At 49.1% G+C, this 21,593-nt stretch overlaps 2 protein-coding genes and 1 long non-coding RNA gene across 5 annotated transcripts; all 3 read right to left on the reverse strand.

Annotated features, from left to right (window-relative positions):
• Window positions 1-747: 747 nt before the first annotated feature.
• LOC120646101 lies at window positions 748-1,295 on the reverse strand. Its single transcript, XR_005664275.1, has 3 exons — window positions 1,131-1,295; window positions 930-1,048; window positions 748-849 (listed from the first exon to the last, which is right to left on the reverse strand). It is a non-coding gene; the product is annotated as an uncharacterized LOC120646101 (long non-coding RNA).
• Window positions 1,296-12,459: 11,164 nt separating this feature from the next.
• Window positions 12,460-14,036, reverse strand: LOC120643634 (NDR1/HIN1-like protein 1). The gene has a single exon (XM_039920049.1). It carries the CDS (start codon window positions 13,874-13,876, stop codon window positions 13,247-13,249), a length of 630 nt encoding a protein of 209 aa, XP_039775983.1. The 5' UTR covers window positions 13,877-14,036; the 3' UTR covers window positions 12,460-13,246.
• A 1,956-nt stretch (window positions 14,037-15,992) lies between these two features.
• Window positions 15,993-20,545, reverse strand: LOC120643636 (forkhead box protein D1-like). Of its 3 annotated transcripts, none has more exons than XR_005663083.1 (3): window positions 19,530-20,545; window positions 16,660-16,730; window positions 15,993-16,522 (listed from the first exon to the last, which is right to left on the reverse strand). XR_005663083.1 is itself a non-coding variant. In XM_039920051.1 (2 exons), the coding sequence occupies exon 1, from the start codon at window positions 20,399-20,401 to the stop codon at window positions 19,532-19,534; it is 870 nt and encodes a 289-aa protein (XP_039775985.1). In that variant the 5' UTR covers window positions 20,402-20,529; the 3' UTR covers window positions 15,993-16,522; window positions 19,530-19,531. The 3 variants fall into 3 exon arrangements, 1 of the variants encoding a protein (XP_039775985.1); XR_005663084.1 differs by lacking the exon at window positions 16,660-16,730 and adding an exon at window positions 18,406-18,455; XM_039920051.1 differs by lacking the exon at window positions 16,660-16,730 and having other exon boundaries at window positions 19,530-20,529.
• Between the last annotated feature and the right edge of the window lie 1,048 nt (window positions 20,546-21,593).

Raw genomic sequence — 21,593 nt, forward strand, 5'->3', positions numbered from 1 at the left:
AAGCAGCATGTTACTAATATGGGTTTGGTGGATAGTCTTTAGGTCCTGGTTTAGGGCCATTATGAACTCCCAACTAACGAATAAGCGTTCTACCGAGGTGTTTCAGTGAGACTGTGGGTAATGGGGTCCCAGTAGTGCATCAAGCTACTGACGACGCATTGGTCCGGTACTTTCTGTTACTACTAAGGGTGAACATTAGTATTATACGGACATTAGCCTTAACCGTTCGATCAAGTGGGAGAATGTTGGAAATATTTCAGTTAAGATATTGTGATCTTCACTATTAAGAAAGCGTTTAAACCATCTAAACGCGATTAAGGAAACCTAATGATAAAACCCTAATGGGCTGTGATCAGCAGGCCCATTAGACCCGTTTCCAGAGGCTGGCCCCCAGCCCCACAGTGCCTATAAATATAAAGTCGTGGTTAGCACCTTAATTAACCCATTCACGTCATTCTAAAACCCTAGCCACCGCTAGTCTGATCGCTAAAGGCACTGGAGGGGTTTGGAAGGCCAAGCACTCCCGTTGGCGCCTGAAGGACGCTGATTCACCGCTGCATCTTCTACATCGACAAGAACGCCTACTTCCTCTACGGATCAGGCGTAAATGGCTGCTGCAACTGCTAACACTGGTATAATGTTTACCAATTTATTCCGCATTAGATTGATTTGTCATGAACTAGGTTATGTTAAGATTTTGGGTTATTAGCCTCTAATATTTAAGCCTGGCTAATTCTAACAGAGAGGACAAGCTCTAACGCTCCCCTAGCAGCATCGCCAAATTTACGCCTTAAAACTGGGAGCAGGAAATTAAGGGAAGCGGAAGTGTCTGGACCAACTGAAACAAAACTGCACACGAAGCTCATTAGATGCAGCAGCTAAGCAAGAAAATGATTCAAATTTAGATCTGATAATCCAGATACACGTACGGATGCTGGAGAACAGACGTTTTACTCTTCTCAGGTCGCCGGTTCTGCCGCTCTCCAGATCATTTGCCCCGGACATCTACCCCATCTGGACATAGGGGATTGTTAGTTCTGTGGATCTCCTGCCAGATTCATGAGGCTCACCAACAGAAGTAATAGCACGCAAACTACTGCATTGATTATTAAGCACAAAATGGTGATTACCTGGAGAAGCTTCGAGCAAGACCTGCTTTGTGGTGGCGGCTTGTTTCGGATGCCGTCCGCGGTTGCTGAAGGAATCGAAGTCAAGGGAGAGAGGGGATGATCTGATGATAACACGGACGGCACCTCTCTTCAGATCTAGATCTAAATCTACGCTGGATGGAAATATTGAAAAATGATTCCGTTGACTCTAGACATGTGAGTGTTTGATCTTTGACTTCGCACAAAAAAAATTGAACTTTGACTTCGTGGTGTCGGCATGAACCGGAGAACCGGACCGAGGTCAGACCCTTTGTAGGCCGTGGTCCCTGTGATTTGCTGGGTCTCGGCCCATTAGATGTCCAGATGCGAGACAACAGCAACACTACACTAGTCCATCGAGGTGCCAGATGCGAGATAACAGCAACACTACACTAGTCCATCGAGGTGCACAAGAACACCCGAAAACGCTCTCACCAAGTGATTTGACCCTGTACTCAAAAAAAAACCAAGTGATTTGACCCATTCAATTTTAAAAGGAGAAACTAATTAATAAATGGAATAATGATAATCAAGTGCGTGTTATACTACTAAAAGTTATTTTTTTATAGGTAACTGCTACAGGAGCTGTCCGTATGTGATACTAACAATACTATGGGCTGGTGTGGTGGACCTCGAGCTCGATAGTACCACAAGATATTAGGATATACATAAGTTTGAGTCGACGGAATTGTGTAATACCCTATGTCCTCTATCTATTATCTTAATATAATAGTGTTAAAAGGAGCCACCAGACTCGCCGAGAGCGCCAAGAAATTACCACATTAATTGAAAAAAAAAAGAATATGCACCGTAGGATTTTATGAAGATCTAACAGTTTAGAATAATCTAAGGAGTCCAGGTCAAAATAATGATTGAAAAAAGAGTAAAATGCACTGGGGTGCTTAAACTAGTTGACCTGTTCTGTTTAGGTCCATGAACTTCGAAAATGCATTTATAGATCCACAATCTATTCAAGTGTGTCACTTAAGATCCAAAACACCTCTGACCAGTGTTGACCGCCTACGTGGACTACCACGTCCGATCCACGTGGCTGCTGGCCGCCACGCGTGCTCCGCCCTCCCCCCTCTCTCTCTTTCTCTCTCTCTTTCTCTCTCTCTCCCTGTTCTCCCCCTGCACCGCGCCTCCGCCTCCCATTTCTAGCCGGCGCCGCCCCCTCTCTCCCCCCTGCGCCGCCGGCGAGGCGAGCCGCGGCGGAGGGACCGGAGCCCCGGCGAAGTGAGCCGCGGCGGAGGGGCCGGAGCCCCGGCGAGGCGAGGCTGGCGGCGGAGGGGCCCTCTGTAGGGTCGAGATGGCGGACTAGAGGGGGGTGAATAGTCCTTTCTAAAAAATAATTGCGCCGGCTAACTGAAACTTATGCGGAAATGAAACTATTCGCTTAGCCAAGACTACACCCCTCTAACTATAACTCCAAGGCACCTCCAAAAAGATCTTACACAAAACAAATGGAGTGCCAAGCTAGTAAGAGCTCTCCTAACAATTCTAAAGCCAAGTCACACAAGCCTAAGCACTAGTACTTCACAAACCGGGGAGCTCCTACACAATTCTAATGAGCAAAAGCACAAAGCCAACCTAAGCTCACTAGATGCTCAAGGACAAGGATACACAATCCAAATCCAAGAGTTCAACTTGCTTACCTACACAAGCTAACTAGTTACACTAGGATCTCTACTTCTAGCTACACAAGCAAGAAGATGATTAGCAAGCTACACAAGCTAACTAATCACTAGAGAGCAACTACACAAGTACAAGATATAAATGAATGTAAATACAAGGCTTGTGATTTGGAGAATGCAAACCACCGAGAAGAATAGAAAAAAATGACACGGTGATTTTTATCCCGAGGTTCACTTGGTTGCCACCAAGCTAATCCCCGTTGAGACAAGCTCCAAGGTTGCCGCCGATCCTCTTGCTAGTGGTGACTCTCAAGTCACACTCTCCCACGTAGAGTGCTCACACCGAGCTCTAGCACATGATCCAGCCGGACCACTTGTTGCTCTTCACGTCTCGCTCAACTAGAGTTGCTCTTCGCGGCTCCCGCGGGGTGAGCACAATACCCCTCACAATCTCTTCTCCGGAGCACCGCACAATCTTCTTGCGGGCTTCAACGGAGCCTCTTGCCACCAAGCCGTCTACGAGGTGGCAACCTCCCAGAGTAACAAGCACACCGGCTTGCAACACGATCACCTAGTGCCACTCGATGCAAACTCTCAAAGCAATCGCACTAGAATCGCTCTCTCACTCGATCGGATGATTACTATCAAGTTAGAGTGAGTAGAGGGCTCTCAAGCACTCTCACACATGGACACCAAGTCCCCAAGGTGCTCAACTCCTCAAATGGCCGGCCATACCCTCTATTTATAGAGGGAGGCCCCAAACTAGCCGTTACACTCAAATCCCGTGAAAACAGAGTTTTCGCGAACTGTCCGCCTCACAAAAACCGGACTGTCCGCCATTCAAAACCAACGGCTAGAACTGCAATGATTATGTGTCAGAGTCGACCGTTAGAGCCCCGGGCGGACTGTCCGCGCCCCTGGGGCGGACTGTCCGCGGTTCAAAACTTCGAACCAACCGATTTGCAAACGTCTCTGACTAAATCTGGAAGTTACCGGCGGACTGTCCGCTCCCCAGGGGCGGACTGTCCGCAGTTCAAAAGGTGAGCACACACAGAACCCGTAGAGTTTCTGTCCCAGAAATTTCAGTAGGAGGCGGACCGTCCGCCCCCAAGGACCGGACGGTCCGCAGTTCATTTTGGACACCCTAGACAGAACAACCAAGTTTCTGCACCCGTTTCAGCTTTTAAAGGCGGACCGTCCGCCCCCATGGACCGGACGGTCCGCAGTTCATTTTGGATCACCAACAGAGCCAAAAACGGTTCTGTTCGAGCTCATCCGAGATAACGGCGGACCGTCCGCCCCCCTTGAGCGGACCGTCCGCAGGTATATTTCCAGCAGAAATGTACCTCGGTAAAACGGCCATAACTCTTAGCTCCGAAGTCCAAATTAGGTGATCTTGGACTCTATGGAAAGCTAATTCAGAGGGCTACACAACTCAACTGAATACTTGATCCAAAACACAATGGATCAAAGCAGTATTCCACTCCAAGGGACCACCTAATTTTCGGAGAAAACCGAAAAACCTTTCTTGCTTCCCAAAGTTGATCAACATCAACTCCAACTATTTCTCCTTTGCAAATGTGCCAACACCACCACGTGAACAACACCAAGTGCATGTGTGTTAGCATTTCACAATCATTTTCAAAGGATTTTCACTTGATCTCACCACGCCACTCGATCCTAGCAACATCGCAATGTTAGATCGCTCAAGTGGCACTAGATGACCGATATGCAAACAAGTTTGCCCCTCTTGATAGTACGGCCATCTATCCTAAATCCGGTCATGCACTTCTCTACACAACCTTTGACCGGTGAAATGAAATGCCCTACAAGTCATACCTTTGCCTTGCGCATTCCATTTCATCTTCCCAAATGTTGATGCCACACAAGCACCAAACTCCATCAAGCCTTTTGATCATCATCATGAGTCAACACTTGGCTTGATCTTCTTTGAATGTTATGATCCACTCCATATCATCACATGACCTCTTTGGTCCATCGATCCTGACCTTGCTCGCTCTTCACCGTTGCCTCGGTCCATCGGCGCCAAATCTTGCCCAAGCTTCACCGCCTCGCGGTCCCTCGCTTGAAAGCCTTGACTTGCCCTTCTCCATTGCAACCGGTCCATCAAGCCAAGCCTTGTCTTGATCTTCTCCACTTTGGTCACATAACTCCATGTCATGTCTCATATGCAATGAGCTCCTCGATCACACTATATGAGCATAGCATCAACCCTTAGCAATTTCTCCTCCATGGCACATGTTGCTCATACTAGTGTTTTTGTGTGGACTAATCTCCTGTGTATCTCAACATAAACACTTATTAGTCCACCTAAGTTGTCACTCAATTACCAAAACCAAACAAGGGCCTTTCACCCTCCTGCCCGACGCCCCGGCGACCACGTCCTCCTCTACCTCGCCGGCGCGGAGCTGCGGCGGGTGAGAAAGGCCATGGCGGATCTGCGGGTGGCGGAGGTCGGCTGGCCATGGCGGATCTGCGCGCGGCGGAGCTCGGCCAGCCATGGCGGATCGACGCGCTGTCGGATCCAGCTCCCCCTCTCCGGCCAGCGTGCTTCGGCGGCGGCGGGCCGACGCGCGGCAGGTCAGAGCGGCGGAGCGGGCCAGGACGGCGCTCAGTCAGCCGCGGCGGGGCAACGTCGCAGGCGGCGGCGGGGAACTCCGACATTCTCGTCCTCGCAGGCGGCGACCCCTGCCCCCAGGCGGCGGGGAGCTCCGACATCCTCGTCCTCGCAGGCGGCGGCCCCCCTCAAGTTCGGCGACGGCTCCTCTCGTCAACGGCGGCAGTGGCGCCGCGCGCGGGCCGGCGGCTGGCCCCTGCCCCCAGCCGGCGGCGGCGAGCTGCGCAGCGGGGCGTTAGAGGCCCCTTCCAGGCGGCCCTCGCGCAGCGTGCCCTGTGGCTCCGCACGACGCGGCGGAGAAGAGCGGCCCCTGAGCGGCATGGATGGCGGGCCTTGTCGCGGCGTCGGCGTTCACGGCGGGTCCTCACGGTGGCCACGGGTCCTCGTGGATCTACGGCTGTGGCTGCCCCTCCTCCCTCCCCTGCATGTGGCGCGGCCTGCCTGCGCGTGGCGGTGCGGCCCTCCTCCTCCTCGCGGGCGCCCCTGGAGGTCGCCGCCGCCTGCTGCCTTCTCACCGCCGGCTTCCCCTGCTCCCTCCATCGCCGAGCTGCGTCGCCCTGTCCCCTGCATCCCCCGCTGGCGAGGCTGGGCGGCTGTGGTGAGGCAAGGCAGAGCGGCCGCGGCGGACGTGCTTCTCTCCCCTGTTTCTCCTCCCCTGTGGCGGCGGAGCGTGGCGGGGCGGCGGCGAGCGAGCCGAGCATGGGCACGGGGCACGAAGGCCGACGCGGGGCGCCACGTCGACCGATAGCGTGCAGATGGCAGGCGCGCGGCCAGGGTGCGGCGAGCGGCTGGGGCAGGCGAGCGGGGCCGGCGCGACGCGGAGCAGTTGGGAGCGGCGGTGGCGGGACTGCGCGCGCGGGAGAACGGGGAGAGAGACGGTGGCGGGACTGCGCGCGCGAGAGAACGGGAGAGAGAGAGAGAGAGAAAGAGAGAGAGGGGGGAGGGCGGAGCACGCGTGGCGGCCAGCAGCCACGTGGATCGGACGTGGCGGTCCACGTAGGCGGTCAACACTGGTCAGATGTGTTTTGGACCTCAAGTGACACACTTGAATAGATTGTGGACCTATAAATGCATTTTCGAAGTTCATGGATCTAAACAGAACAGGTCAACTAGTTTAAGGACCCCCAGTGCATTTTACTCTTGAAAAAATATATGCAATTTGAGAATAAAAGATAATTAGCATGTTACAAAAGATACCGCAGACGTATAAAGTTGTATTTTGGTCGGATTTCTCAAGAGTCCATACTCCAGTGCGCCGTCGTCGTCGTATTGGCCGGCGGCCACGTACCTGTCGCCATCGATGTCCGCCATGACAATGTCGACGAGCGAGTTGAACATGTCGATGTTCTGCACGGTCCGACCACGGGCGCCTCGCCGGAGATCACCCAGGTGTCGCCATCCGCTGTCCCCCGCTGAGCGCTTGATGCGCGCTAGCGCCAGCCTCATGGTGGTGATAGATCGTGCACAATTGATTGATCACAGGCTATATATTATTCGCCAGACAAAGAAAATCCAAAGAAGGGATGGATATGTTACTCCAACAGATCTGAACATTTTTTAGCCAGTTCATCATGCCCTTCTGCATCATGAATAGCTTTTGAAATATTGAGGAAATAAGTATCCTACCTACAACCATTGCATTGGCATGCTGTATGGACGGCCGAAGCCGCACGTACGATTAAGCACGCCCGAGCTGCACGCATAGGGCATGTTTGGTTTCTCTACTAGCCTGGGCATCACCGGCCAGGCAGCAATCACAACGCCAAGCGTCCAAAATCGGACGCCTGAGAACGCTGCCTGGGAGGCTGGAACCAAACAGGCCCCTTGCCTGGTTAGATAAGCATGAGAGAAATTCTAGAGTTAGATATTTTGTATAAAGTGTGTAGAAGGTAGACAAATAGCGAAACCTTATGAGCCATGGAATCCAATAAATTAAATAGGGGTGCCCCTTCCCCCTGCCATACCATGGCATAAAGTGCCACAAGTAGGCAGTGGCGGAGCTTGATCAGAGAATCAGCGAGTCAGTCTTAGTAATTGAGGTGCTAAACTAATAAAAATGTTAAGTTACTGTTCATCTCATGGAGCTTTTACATGGCAAGAGGGGCATGGCCCACTTTGGCCTACACCTAGCTCGGTCAGTGCAAGTAGGAGATGTCAATGTTGCCATGTAGTGTAATGGTGTCATGGTAGGATATATAACTACATGAAGAGTGCAAGTTTCTTCTCGTGTTGTATCAAGTTGAGTTGTCAATAAAGGTTTAAGTTCCCTTGTAGAGAGTTGGTCTTCCATATTAGTGTTGGTGTGAAGGTATCCCCGGAGAAAGGAGAAAGGAGAAAGGAGAAAGTAGTGTGGGTAAGGGTCCACATAAAGAGTTGTGATGAAGGTTAGGGCATCAATTTCTCGACACCTCGGGTATATAGTCCTGCATTGAATCAATTAGATAAATAAGAAAGGGCAGTTCCTAAATGGAGTAGGCAGATATAAGAAGGCTGGTCTACCAAATGCAAATCAGATGTTTGTTATCAGCATTTGGCTTTGTTAACAAACATCTGATTTGCATTAAGCAATCTCAAACACATATTATTGATAATAATAGTTAGTTAGGTCATGCACTATTATTGATAATATTATTATTCTTCTCACCAACTTCCTCCCCCTCCATGTCATTGAGCAATCTCAAGCACATATTGAACACCTACTTCAGACGAGGCGCCTCAAAGCACAATACCAAAATTGTTGCAATGGCTTCATTGTGGTTGACGGTGGACCCGCATTCCATCTCATCATGTTTTGCGAGCTCATGGATCGCCGTCGTATGCTACTAGTAGGAGGAGAGGTGTGTACCTATAGGGACAAATGCCCCCCCCCCCACCCCCACCCCACTCTGCACTGATCCACGGTTCCATTTAACATATTGAAGTAACTCATATAGGTGCGAAGGGATTGTGATCCAGACACCATCGGAGGAAGCATTTGTCAATCTCATCCATCATCGATTACAATCCCTCGAAACCATATCTGATATTTCTCAGCCACCAAGTAGGGCATCCTTTCACTATACATTTCTACATGTATGGTCATTTCTAAATGCCGAGTCGTGTTGGGCCGACAAAAGAACATTTAGTTTTGGGGCAAAAATTTGTGCACGCCCATGGACGAGACTTATATACTTCTATTTATATACCCAACTATATCATTGTTTGACTTTTTTTATTATTATTAAGTAAAGATACTATAAACATGGCCTATACTTTTTGGTATTCGTACTAAATTTTTGGATAAAATAAATGAATGACTGATTCAATCCCTGCCTGCCAGGGACCAAATAGGCCCCTTGCCTGCAATCCGGTCTGTGCATCGGGAGCAATCTTTTATGCTCTAGAACATCTGCCCTGGCTGAGACCGTTAGACTGACGACGAGGCCACAACTGCGAAAATGCAACAAACTTCTAGCTCGCTTGGGAGATGAGTGACAACGTCTTCATTGGTGGACTGAGAAGGTGAGGACAAGAACGTTAGCTGCATCCTGCCTACCACTCGGTGGTGACCAAAAGCTATGTGTCAAGGCAGTGCAGAATGTAAGACAGATCAATTGTTGGTCCAATTTGATTGAAGCAGTGGTTGTTTTGTTAGGAGTGGATCGACCTAACCATAGTATAGAGGAAGCTAGTAAGGTTGAGGATGAATCTGTCAGCATCTACAACCCAAGAAACTAACGAGCCATCGCATGATGATGGATAATCGCAAATTCAGGCTTTGTTTGGTTGGCAGGGCTCCCTGAGCAACTTTTAGGCTGAATCTAGAAGAAGCTATATAAGCCAAACAATTTTTCTAAGAGAAGTAATTCTATGCTGATTCTGTTGAGTGACTCTCTAAAATGAACTAAGAAGTTGGGAGCTGAAAAAAATTAGCTTCTCTTGGATGTATTTTTTCATAAAGTTAATCTTAGAGAATCATACAAAGTCACTTACATCCGGTGAAATCACTTCTCTCAGAGAATTAGAAGCGGTTGAAGCTCTACCAAATAGACCCTCATATGGAATAGAACCAGAGGCAGCCACACAGCTTGCCTTTTGCGATTTGTGCAGGCTTAACAGAACGAGGACGAGAAGGCAGGAGGTTGCTAATGCTAGAGAAGGGAAGAATTAGCAGATCCGGAGACGCGAGGTCGAGCGGGAGCCATGAGAGTCGCTTTGACAATAGACATGTTAGTTATTGTCGGGCAAACTTGAGGCAAGGCACGGCTGAGAGTCACAAGGATGTGGATCAATACGAAAAATGTAGGAACTGACCGAGCGTGGCATTTGTTCTTCAAAGTCATAGGCCCTGTTTGGAGAAATAGCTAAGGGTTATTTTGAGGGCTAAAATTTAGCCTAAGAAAATAATTCTTCAATAAAATAGCCCTTGAGTTGTTTAGATCCAAGGAATATTTAGCTCATAAAGTACTTTTCCAATCATTGGGCTGCCACTTTTCTAAGAGAAAGAGTGAGAGAATCAGTGGACCCCATATAGAATAGCCCCAAATAGTACCTCTTGGAGAGGATAGTTTTTTGGAGTAAGCTATTTGCAAATAGCTCAGAAATAATCCTTTCCATTTGGCTCCCCTTGGGCTGTTTGAGGCTATTTGGGGTGAGCTAAAAAATAATTCATGAATCCAAATAGGGCCATAGCAAACATGTTTGCTATGAGCTGCATTTACAAAAAAAAACATCAAGAAAATTAAAGATTACACAACATTTAATTATTGCCATAGCATAATTAGGTGATATGGGAAGCATAACCGGTAGACATGAGATGTGTCCAGCCGCAACCTCAGGCAGTGATAAGAAATTAATTTAGACAACCATTTAGGTAAGGCATAGCCTGCAAACTAGATGGAGGTTTAGTGACAAAGAAAATTTGGGATCCTGCAATATCTATGCTTTTTTACACAAATGGTTATAAGCACTTCGATCTATATGAACTTAATCAATTGATCTTTGAAAAAATGTTTAGATTTATTAGATCTTGAAATTAGAAACATATATGAACTACAAAATAGATATATTGATTGATTGTATATATGCGAATTTAGACTATACAACATTTGCCTGAAAAAAACATGTAGACGAGACCTTCAATGAGAATAACAAATGAATATAAATAAGTTCAAATGTAAAGAGAGTTTAAGAGCTACTATGTTAATTAAAAAATAAAAATAATATATACCGCTGCATTTTACGACAATTTAGTTGGCTTGGTTAATCATAGCGCTACATTGTTCTTGATTTACCTTGGTGTTATACCTATGATTAAATTCAATCTCGAAACAACAAAACAAAATCATTTGAATAAATTTATTTTTCAATTTAAAAGAAAAGACACCAAATGTTGGTATGAAAAAGCTAGATACCTGCGCTATATGTGCGGGCCACCTTGCTAGTTATAGTGATTATAGTTGATGCAGTGATTAGAACAAACCACATGATCAATACAAGAGGCACACGAAAAGACAGATAAGACTAGATGAAACTGCAACTCACAATTTTCCTCTAGTGTTCACCCATAATAGTGAGTAATTTTATTCTCTGAAAAAAGCCCCTCTCACATCCATGGCTACTTACATATATAGACCAGTCTGGACCAAGAAGCTAGCATCTGAAAAGGCACCACGTTGGGCCATTAAGCTAGCAGCTTAAAGGGCTAGATAACTGAACTGGGCACTATGGAGCTTCTTATTACAAAACATAAATACTAAAGCTTTTAGACTTCCTTGGTGGATAATTCTGAATGTAACATCTTTTGCCCTTATGCAACGGGCTTATCTGCCTGCATCAATAGTGGATTGCACTTTATGTGTATGAGATTGGATACGTCCTACTCCATAATATCCCTTGATTCCATTGTAGTTGAGCTCCACCCTTTTCAGTTGTTTCCTGGTCGGCTGGTCCGATCATACCCCTCGTCGAGTGCTTTAGTTTAAACTTCGTTGCACATTTCGCACTTCATATTCTTCTTAACTGTGACGAAACCTGGTCATTTCAGGTGAACTATGAGCCACAGGATGCTGCTATCATGTGTAGCCTTGCCCCAGGTCTTATTACATCAGCAAGGCAGCAACAGACTCCACTGAAAAATTTGAGACTAGGGCCTCTCTGCTTTGAGCTCAGTATCTTCTCTGCTGAACAAATGCAGCCTATCACTCTAGTTGCTTGCTAACAACATCATTAAGCATACTGAACACCATGAATCAGGGTAGTACAGAACTACATATCAAAACGACAAAGCTGGGGCCCCCCCAAAGACATGAATGATTACTCGATGTACAGATGTTTTCAGTTTTGAATATGGAGACGGCAACGAAAATACCATATCATTACTCTAATCTTTGGCGTCTCCAGTATAATTCCAAAACATCTGTTGGAGCTGAATTCCTGTATATGATTTGCGATCGACCTGCAAGGCTGTAACCTACCGAAAAATTCTCCAGAGGATTTTAACTCGTTAAATTTGTCTTGTCGGTTGACAGTATCAAATTACACTGCACAGGATTTTGATGCCTGACGTCTCATTTCCTGAAATCGTAGCATCAGTGGTCCATTGATGCCTGCCTCAAAGTCTCTTTCCTCTTCGTCGTTTCTACTGATGGTGAAGAAAAATAAGGCAGCCGATGGATTGGTGTTTGTCATTTTAGTGGAAATCTGGGCCACAGACTGCTGCTAGTTGCTATCAAGTATCAAGTAAATGTCACCACCCCTGTCTTACAGTTACAACAGTAAAACCTAGTCGTGTACTGAAACATATTCATCATGCAACACCTGGACAGTCTGCTCGGCACCCAGGTTGTTCTTGTTCACTGTAAACTAAAACAGATACAGCCTGCTCCTCAACTTTAAAAAAAATTATAAACCTTCAAACTACTATGTTACTGCATTGTTTTTTTTTTTAGGAATCACTGCCTGCATTGTTAATCAGGTCCTGCAGCTGAACTTAACTCCTATCACTGCTCCTGCTGGAAGATGGAGCAGTTCAGATTGCTAAGACAACTGGAAACCCCAATGATACGGATACATAATAATTCCACGTAGAGTTTGTTTTCCACATGAGCACATGGTCAGGTCACATGGAGAAGACAGCGCACATACACCCACACACACACAAACTTTTATTCTCTAACTTTTGTGAAGTTTCCTTGGATCTCCAAGCTAAGAGAGGGACTAATGAGCTACCTGTACAAGCCGTGATCCCAGGTCCCAATCCGTACTTGCTTCCTCTCACCAAACCCAGGCCGGACTTGGATGGACGCCGGAGTTTGCTTGGGTTGTTGCCACCAACGTACATAATTCCAAACACTCCATTGGAGGCTTGGAGCTCAACTCATGTGTGCGATTTGCAATCGACTTGCAACCTACCTAAAAAGCTTTCTAATCCCCACACGGAAGATACGCTAAATTATTACTCCATTCAACAAGGACACAGCATTATATCTAAAAGCAAAAGAACAAGGCAACGCCCAAATTGCAAAATGGAAGAAGGATTTTTTTTTACATTGACTCTTTGGTTTATGAACAATTGATTGAACGAGGAACTGAACAAAGATGCAACCCAACCCAAAAAACCATGGCAAAAACCATAGCACAAATGAACCGAGACTAGTTAACCCACTCTCTAAATTACCTCAACTTTTTTACCTCTCTATATATACCACCCTTTATTCCAATTTACCACCCAGCATCTCTCTCCCTTGTTTCCAGTATGAACACGCACAAGTAGGAGTAACAAGCTGGCCTACCTCGCCGGAGCAGAGGAAGCAGAGGAGCAGAAGAGAGCAGAGCAGGGGAAGCCGCTAGACCTCGACGCGGCAGTAGGTGGCCGTCTGGAACCTGAGCCCGTGAGCCCCGACGACGCTGGAGCTGCCGCTGCCGATGAAGTAGGCCGGGCAGGTGACGAAGATGTGGTAGTGGCCGGAGGTCCAGCTGCCGACCTTCCAGCGGACGCGGCCGTCGATCCTGACCTCCATGATGAGGTACCCGTTGGCGATGTCCTTCCTCATGGCGTCGGCGAGGAACGGCGCGAAGGGGACGTTCGGGCCGGCCAGGACGGGCGACCAGACGTCGACGTCGCCGTGGCCCTGGTACACCGGCGGGAGCCTGGACGCGAGCGTGACCTGCTGGTACTTGTAGGAGGCGTAGACGTCGAGGCGGTCGTAGTGCACGCCGACGCGGCCGTTGGGGTTGTGGGAGGCGACGGTGAACTGCGCCGCCGTGGAGAGCAGCGGCGCGGAGCCGTTGGAGAGGTCGAGCTGGCGGAGCGCGGCGTCCTGGAGGACGAAGCGCGGGTGCGTGGGGCGGAGGACGAGGTAGACGATGAGCGCGATGAGGCCGACGAGGAGGGCGAGGAACAGGAGGACGCCCAGCAGGCGCCGGAGCGACTGCTTGAACTCGTCGTCGCCGTGGTTGCCGCAGTCCTTGCCCATGGCTGTGACGGCCCCTGCTGCTGGAGCTGTGTGTGCTGGTGGAGGAGGCTGTGAGCTGGGTGTGTGTGTGGCTGTTTGGGAATGATGGTTGTTATTAGTATATTGGTGACTCCTTGTTTATGCTCATGTTGAAATCATGGAAGGGGAGCAAGAAAGAAAGGTCCATGTCGAGGGGCTCTCACCTTTGTTTTCTCTCATCTTGATTTTATCTATTATATTAGTATGTGCATGTAGGTGAAATTTTTCTCTTTTTTTGTTTTTTTTTTTGTAATGTAGTACTTGTTGGGAAGATGACCACCGGTTTCGTCCATGCATGCACAGTTTCAGTAAGTTGTGACAAGGAGTAGTTTCACGTCTCTGCACGTTTGCACAAAGACAGACAGATAGTTGGTGTCTTGAACATGGCGCGGCAGCAGCATCTGGGAATGTGCATCATTGGAGCCCTATCATGGATGATCCGTGCATCACCCACCACATGGGAATGGCGCGGCGCGCCCTGGAACGCGCGTCGCGCCGCCGGCGTGCGCGTCGCCGCGCGGCCGCACGCACGCACGCACGCACGGCGCCGGCCACCTGCACAGTCGACGCGGCGGCACGGGCGCTGGTCGCGCGGAAAGACCGGGCCACCGCAAACCATAGCGCGGAGCTCTGTCGAGGGGAGGAGAAAGGTGCTCGATCGGCGTCTGTAAAGGGCACGCTTGCCCCTGCCTCCGGTAGTCCGGTCTCCGCACACCATGGAGGGATGGGGCCTCTCTTTTTTTCCTTTTCTCCGGACCCTGATTTCACGTGAAGCCACTCGGGCACCGACGACCGTGGCGCAATGGGCCTTGGGACGACTCCGCAGGGCTCAGCAGCAGCCACAGCGACCGGCACGCGGCGGATGCGTCACCGCGGCGTGGTCACTTGTCGCGCGCGCCATCTCTCGGTGCCCATGCCGTGCCGGATCCATCTGTTCTCGTCACGACAGTTCTCGGCTTGTCGCCGGTCGCGTCTTTTCTTTTCTTTTCTTTTCGTTGGGCTAGGCTAGAACCCGATTCCGCCGGCCTACCGCCACGCCGTCCGGCCGCTTCCCTCCCACACCTTTGTGTCTGCTGCACTCTGCCTTAGAAAGAAACTCGCCGTCGCTTTGTCGCGCGGCGTAACCAGCACGACGACGGTCTGCGCGCCACGGATTCTTGATTCTTCCCCCCACCACTTGTACAGAAAAACAGCAAAGCGCGTGCCCACTCGATCGATGCGCGGAGGAGCGCCGGCGGCGACCGCCGGACCGATCACCGAGCAGCGGCCGGCCCATTTATGATCCGGAGTGAATGTGAGCACGGATGGGCAGAGTACAAGAAATCAAAGCGCGGCCCATTTATGATAGCTTCCCTTCCCTACGCTAGTTGCTAGTACAATGCTACTACCTCTACTGATCTACTCCCTCGGGCCAAACCGCCAAAGCCATCCCTCCCAAGGTCGTCGTCTTCGCAATAGACCACCTACCAACCAGCTGAAAGAAATCGGCTGCTCTGGTCAGAGTGATCCTCCAAGGCGTTCGGTCGCCGAACCTCGGCCGCACCTCCCCTATCCCGCCCGCCCGTAACCATGGCCATCCAAAGCTCGACCGGCGACCCATGTCCGCGGCAGCAATGATGAGGACGCTCTGTCCAGCCTGCACTGCAGGCGGTCTGCAGCTGAACCAAACATGGCTGCAGCGCACCGTTCACATCACCAAGACACGATGAACTACCGAGACGGTACGGAGCAATGCGGAGGCTGCAGTACTCTTGCAGACGATGCAGGCGACATGATGGGGTTCATTCAAGGCATGAGCAGCGGGCAGGCCGGCCCGGGGTGTTCGAGGCACATGGAGAAGAGAAGAGAAACACAGCATGAGCAGGGTGCAGCAGCCAGGGGTCACTGCATGGATCAGAATCATCATCAGCATGCCTGATCCGTGGATCGGAGCAGATTGGACCACCCCAGAATCATCATCAGCATGCCAGAATTATGCATTGCTGGCGAGCTTAACAACACTACAAACTGTTGAAGGCTGCGATGCAAAGCCAAAGATACATCTCACAGAATTTTCCATCAGGCACGCAACAAAGGACAGACAGGACGAGGGAGGACAGGTGCCAACAGAATCATTTTTTGGACAAGGCTTTTGATAATACTAACAGCTAAACAATCATTCATAGTACATATACCAAGGAGGGCCATAGTACAGCGTAGTGGAGTTCTCAAGGTGCAAGGTAATGCAGAGCAATTAGTGAACGATACGAGTGACTGTCGCAGGTTTCAACTTCCAACCATCCATGCCCAAGAAGCTTTTCTGCTTTCAAGCAGCAACTCGATGTACGTTTCCCACGAGGCTCCATAGTGCACGCAAAAGTAACCACCACGCACAATCATTCTTGCCATGATTCTCACAACCATTCGTGTTGAAGCTATCATAGATACAGATTCATATTCCCACCAAGCACAAATCATTTCACAACTCTCTCGCTACTCTATTACAGCCAGGCAAAACCATGGTTTCACAGGCTCACCAAATCAGTGCCGATACACCATCTCGTAGTGCCAGTTAGCTTCTTGTACCTATGAAATAAGTTCCCTCCTATCAGCAACCCCCAGAAGTCAACCAACATGGTATTGTGAATCCTGATAAGAGCAAACAAAATAACAAGGTCGGTCGAGATATCAGAGTGGGTGCATAGGGAAAAGTAGTGTGCATAAACACTTGCGTAATCCAGTATACAATAGTGGACTACTTGACAGATGTCAACTAAAGTTTAGACCTGTTTTGCAAGCTTAAGACTTAATAGTCTGGATGCTACAAGACAACGGTGATTGCTGGCAACATATTCTCCTGAAAGTGAATCAGTATTCAGTCGTACACTATGCACAAACACAACAAAGGAGATCTGCAGGCACGAAGAATGCCATATTTGATATTCGCACAACACGAAAGAAAACATAGAGTGGCAAAATCAAGACAGAAAGAGCAAGCAATTAAGAAAACAAAAATAGAAGAAAGATATCTATACCTAGGGTTCCTGGATAGCACCCAGGCAGTGGTTCATGGATTCTTCTACAGCAGTAAACATGGGTACCAAAGAAGCAGTTCAGATATGGAATCACTACATTATCTGTTTTCCTACTGGATGCATAAATGCAAACATGTGGATGCATTTTGCACTTAGCAGACTTACAAGGCCCAACACCTAAAACATGTGAAAACATCATCTGTGTCAACCAACCAATATGGCCTCCAAGCCAGGCAAAAGCAATATCTTCAAACTTCACAACTTCAATTGAATTAAATATTTAACAAGCAGATATAACAGCACCCACATTATTTGTGAAGAATGAGGAAATGGACTACCCTAAACCCTAAGTTCCATGCAAAGCAACCTCCTGCTCAACAGGATGGAATTCAAGCATCGTGCATCTAGCAAGAAAATGGATGTGTGTTAGCGCCGTGGCTTTATGCCTTTTCTAGGCAACAATGATAGAAGGGCCACTGTTTTTATCCTGATTTTTAGCATCAATGTAAAAACCCAGTTTTCACGATGTGTCACATGAACTTGATGCATTCATCTCCATGAGCATGCCAACCGAGTAGAACTATCACAGATAAAAATGCAAGCAGTAGAGTACAAGATGATAAGCAACTTGTGCATTTGATTCATGGAAATGGTTCCTTTTGTCTTCATAGTTACCAAGGAGGTGGGCACTCTAAACAATGCATAGTGTGAGAATCCCAAGACTCACAGTTTGTCATTACGAGGCACTCTAAACATAAGTTCTCTAAGCAAAAGTTGGTGAAGATTGATACTAATGTGACAAGTTCCCAGCACTAAACGATAAATCTTACAGTGAGCATCTACATCCTTCAATGGTACAATCCATCGCGACATAAAAGGGTGAATAGTTCACACCTTCTCTAAAGAATTATCTTCATGCCGCCATTATTCAACTCCAGATTTGCATTACCCAAGGTCTACAATTCCGCAACTACAATCAATCCTAAACTGGAAACATCCAGTAAGTATACTAATATTTTTACTGTCCACGAATTTTAGCTCAATATTGCTATGAACTCATTGGATAAAATTAAACACCTGTACATCTTGTATTGGGAGCAAAGGTCTGAAACCCAAACTGCACATATGGATCATGACTGCAATTTTACCAAGTATAGCTTAAATTCATGTTGTCCCAAATTTCTCATTGCACATTTCATAGATAAGAAAAAGGGGATTCAAAAAAAGTTGGCAGACACAACTGATACCTTAAGTGATTCAGCCACCACCACTGCCGGTTCATATGAACTGCTATAAAAATCGCCCGCCTTGGCAATAAGCACCACCATCCCACCTAACACCGAATAGCCGCTTAGCCTACCTAATTGACCTAGACGCTTCACCCGTAGCTATGCGCCAATGTAGTTTTTTATGCCTTTTAAAACACTGCATGCCATGTACACAAAATCTATTAAAGCCAACTATAGCAAGGCAGAACTCAAACATACAAATCCCAACCTCTGTCACTCCACTGATGTTTACCATTCACCAGGCATGGCTAAAAGACTCTGAAAAAAATGGAAAAGGCAATTAATACATCTAGGTTTTCCAAATTCATAGGTTTAGAACTCCGTAGCTATAAGTTTGCCAGATTCTCCATTGCTTAACATTGGAGATTAGTTAACCTAAGCATCTTGTGGGTTCTTTGTATATTTTTCTCTTTCTAGTATCATACTCCACTACCGTTGATATTTGACATCAAAATGTTACCACCATTGACATTTCAATAAAACCTTTTGGGTTCTTTATATATCATTTTTCCTCTACTTATAGTATCATATGCTGCTGCTGTTGACATTTGACATCAACATGTTACCACCATGGAAATGTCCATAAAAGCATTTACTCTTAGCTCAAATCCAATTCAACGAGTAGCTCACAAGAACAAGAACATGAATGAAAATAAATGCTATCCCCTTGAAACCCAAATCAGGGCACAACACCAAAATCAGGGTTTCTGCACATTATATAAATAAAATACGAAATCAAATCACTAAAGGGCTGGCAAACAAAATCCATATATACAAGTGAATCAAGCACGGCAGTTATCAATTCATATGAACTATTTCAAAAGTCGCCTGACTAAGCCCTAGGTGCCAACCTGTAACACAAACCTAATTGTGGCCTAGCCCACCTAAGAAGGAAACAGGCACTAGGCATCACAGCATCATCCTGCCATAAGGCTAGTTCTGTATTCATCATCTTTTCCTTCCTTATTTGACGATGCGTGAGAAACAGATTCTAAGAAATCAAAAGGAACTATTTAATACGACTTAGATTTGCCAGGTTTCTCTGTTGCTTAACATAGGAAATTAGTGAGCCAGGTTAGTCAAACATCTGCTGACTGCTGGGCTTTTTAATGTGTTTTCCTCTATTTATAGTGCCATAATCACACTGCCATTGACAATTGACTACAACATGTGACCTCCCTTGACATTTCCAAATTTGCCACTTCAGAATCAAACTACCTTAAGACAACGCTAGTCATACAATTCAAACAAAACCTTGACTGACTCGAATCTGCAAGTAAGATTAAGACATGCATATAGATGACGGGACAGTAAATCAGCAGGACTACTAACCTTCACAACACGACATCGCAGCGTCTCGGCGGGCCGTTGAACGCTGCCTCAGTGGAATTCTTCCCGCGGAAAACCACCTGCACGCCGTCGCACACAACCCTCATGACCCTGCGGCGCGTGCGCCAGCCCCCTCTGTCGAAAACGGCGACGGCCATGAGCCTGACCTGGACGGCGACGGCGCCCCCGGCGCCGCCGCCGCTCCTGAGCGGGGCGGCGTCGTCGGGCCCCACGTAGGCGTCGTCGACGACGAGGCGGAAGGCGAGCGTGGTGGTGTTCCCGGGCCCCTGGCTGAAGGGCGCGAGCGAGGCGACGGCGATGGGGGAGGAGGGCGCGAAGGAGACGGAGGCGAGGGGCGAGAAGTAGGTGACGGCGAGCTTGGCGTTGGGGTTGGCGGCGAGGAGCGCGGCGTCGAAGGAGGCGGAGAGGGAGGAGTTGGAGGGGGAGTAGGCGACGCGGGAGAGCGCGAGGGAGGCGAGGGAGAAGGCGGGCGCGCGCGGGCGGAGGAGCAGCCAGACGATGAAGGTGGCGGCGCCGAGGAGGAGGAAGGCGCCGACGACGGCTGCGAGGAGGCGGCGCAGGCAGGTGGGCGGCGGCGGGGGGTAGGGGTAGGGGTGGTGGTGGGGCGGCGGAGGCGGGTGGTGCGGCGGCGGGGCGGGGTAGGGGTACGCGACGCCGAAGGCCGCGGTGCCGTTGGGGTGCCCCGCGGCGGAGGGAGGCGGCGCGGCGGCGGCGGCGGCGAAGTAGGCGGCTGGGTTCCCGTTGGGGGAAGGGTTGGCGGGGTAGCCCATGGCGGGGGCAGGAGGGGGCGGGGGCTTGGCGCCGGGGTGGTCCGGCGGGTGCGCGGAGGAGGAGGAGGAGGAGGAGGGCTGCATGCCGGATCGCTGGATCCGGCGGGCGGCGGAGTGGCGCTGGGTTGGTCGGTGAGAGCTGGCTGGTGGTGCGGCGTTGTGGGGTTTGGCGGCGGAGGTTGGGGTGGGGGGAGGGGTGATGGTGATTTGGGATCTAACCGAGGGAGTCCGTGACCAGGGTTTTTTATCCCGACCGGTTAACCCAAACCGCCGGCCACCGGTTACGGTTTACCGGACCGGTTGGACCGGTAACCGGTGAAAACCGGTTGAATTCAAATCCAAATTCAAATAAATTCAAAAACTCCCGTGCAACCGGTTCCGACCGGTTTACCGGCCGGTTTGATCGGTTTACCGGACGGTTTTACCGGTTTACCGGTCGGTTTGACCGGTTTGAATTCGAATCCAAATTCAAAAACTCCCGTGCAACCGGTTTACCGGCCGGTTTGACCGGTTTACCGACCGGTTTTACCGGTTTACTGGCCGGTTTGACCGGTTTGCCTGGTGGGCCTTAATGGGCCGGCCCATTTTTTTATTTTTCTTTTTTGATTTAACTTCAACTCCCCGCAAACTATACTAAATGAACGAATTTTTGAGAAAATTTGATACCATTAGATTCGTTGCACCTTGAAGTATTTTTAGGAATTTTTTAAGATTTTTCCATTTTTTGGAATTCAAATTTAAAATTTGAATTTGGGCCGGTTTGAAACCGGCCGGAACCGGAACCGGTCCGGGCCGGTTAGACCGATAACCGCGGTAACCGGACCGGTTCCGGCCGGTTTTTTTAACCCTGTCCGTGACACGTCGAGACGGCGGAGCCGAGGACGGCGCCTGCGCGTCGGACACAGTGCCGTAGGCGTAGGCCGCAGCCGCGGCGCATAAACCCCGTTCCGTTTTACTGTTGAAGGGGGGAGTGGCCCCAAGGCAGTGATGGCGCACCTACATGGCTACATTATTATTCCAAGAAGCAAGGAGGTAACAGCCATCAAAATTCCCCATTCCAGACGGTTTGTTGCTCCTCTTCTCTCCCCTCCGCTACAGTGCAGAGGGACGAAAAGAGGGCGGCGGAGGTTCCAGGTGCTCTTGCCGGCGGGATTCGCGATTCCTCTAGCCTCCAATGGCCTGATGGCCTTGGGTGGAGGGGGGGATCGTGGATCTACGCTCGGTATTGTAGATTAGGTCCTACGTACTGTAGGTGTTGGTGTCCAGGTGAAGCCGG

This window comes from Panicum virgatum, chromosome 8K, assembly GCF_016808335.1.
Source record: "Panicum virgatum strain AP13 chromosome 8K, P.virgatum_v5, whole genome shotgun sequence".
NCBI classification, from domain to species: Eukaryota; Viridiplantae; Streptophyta; class Magnoliopsida; order Poales; family Poaceae; genus Panicum; species Panicum virgatum.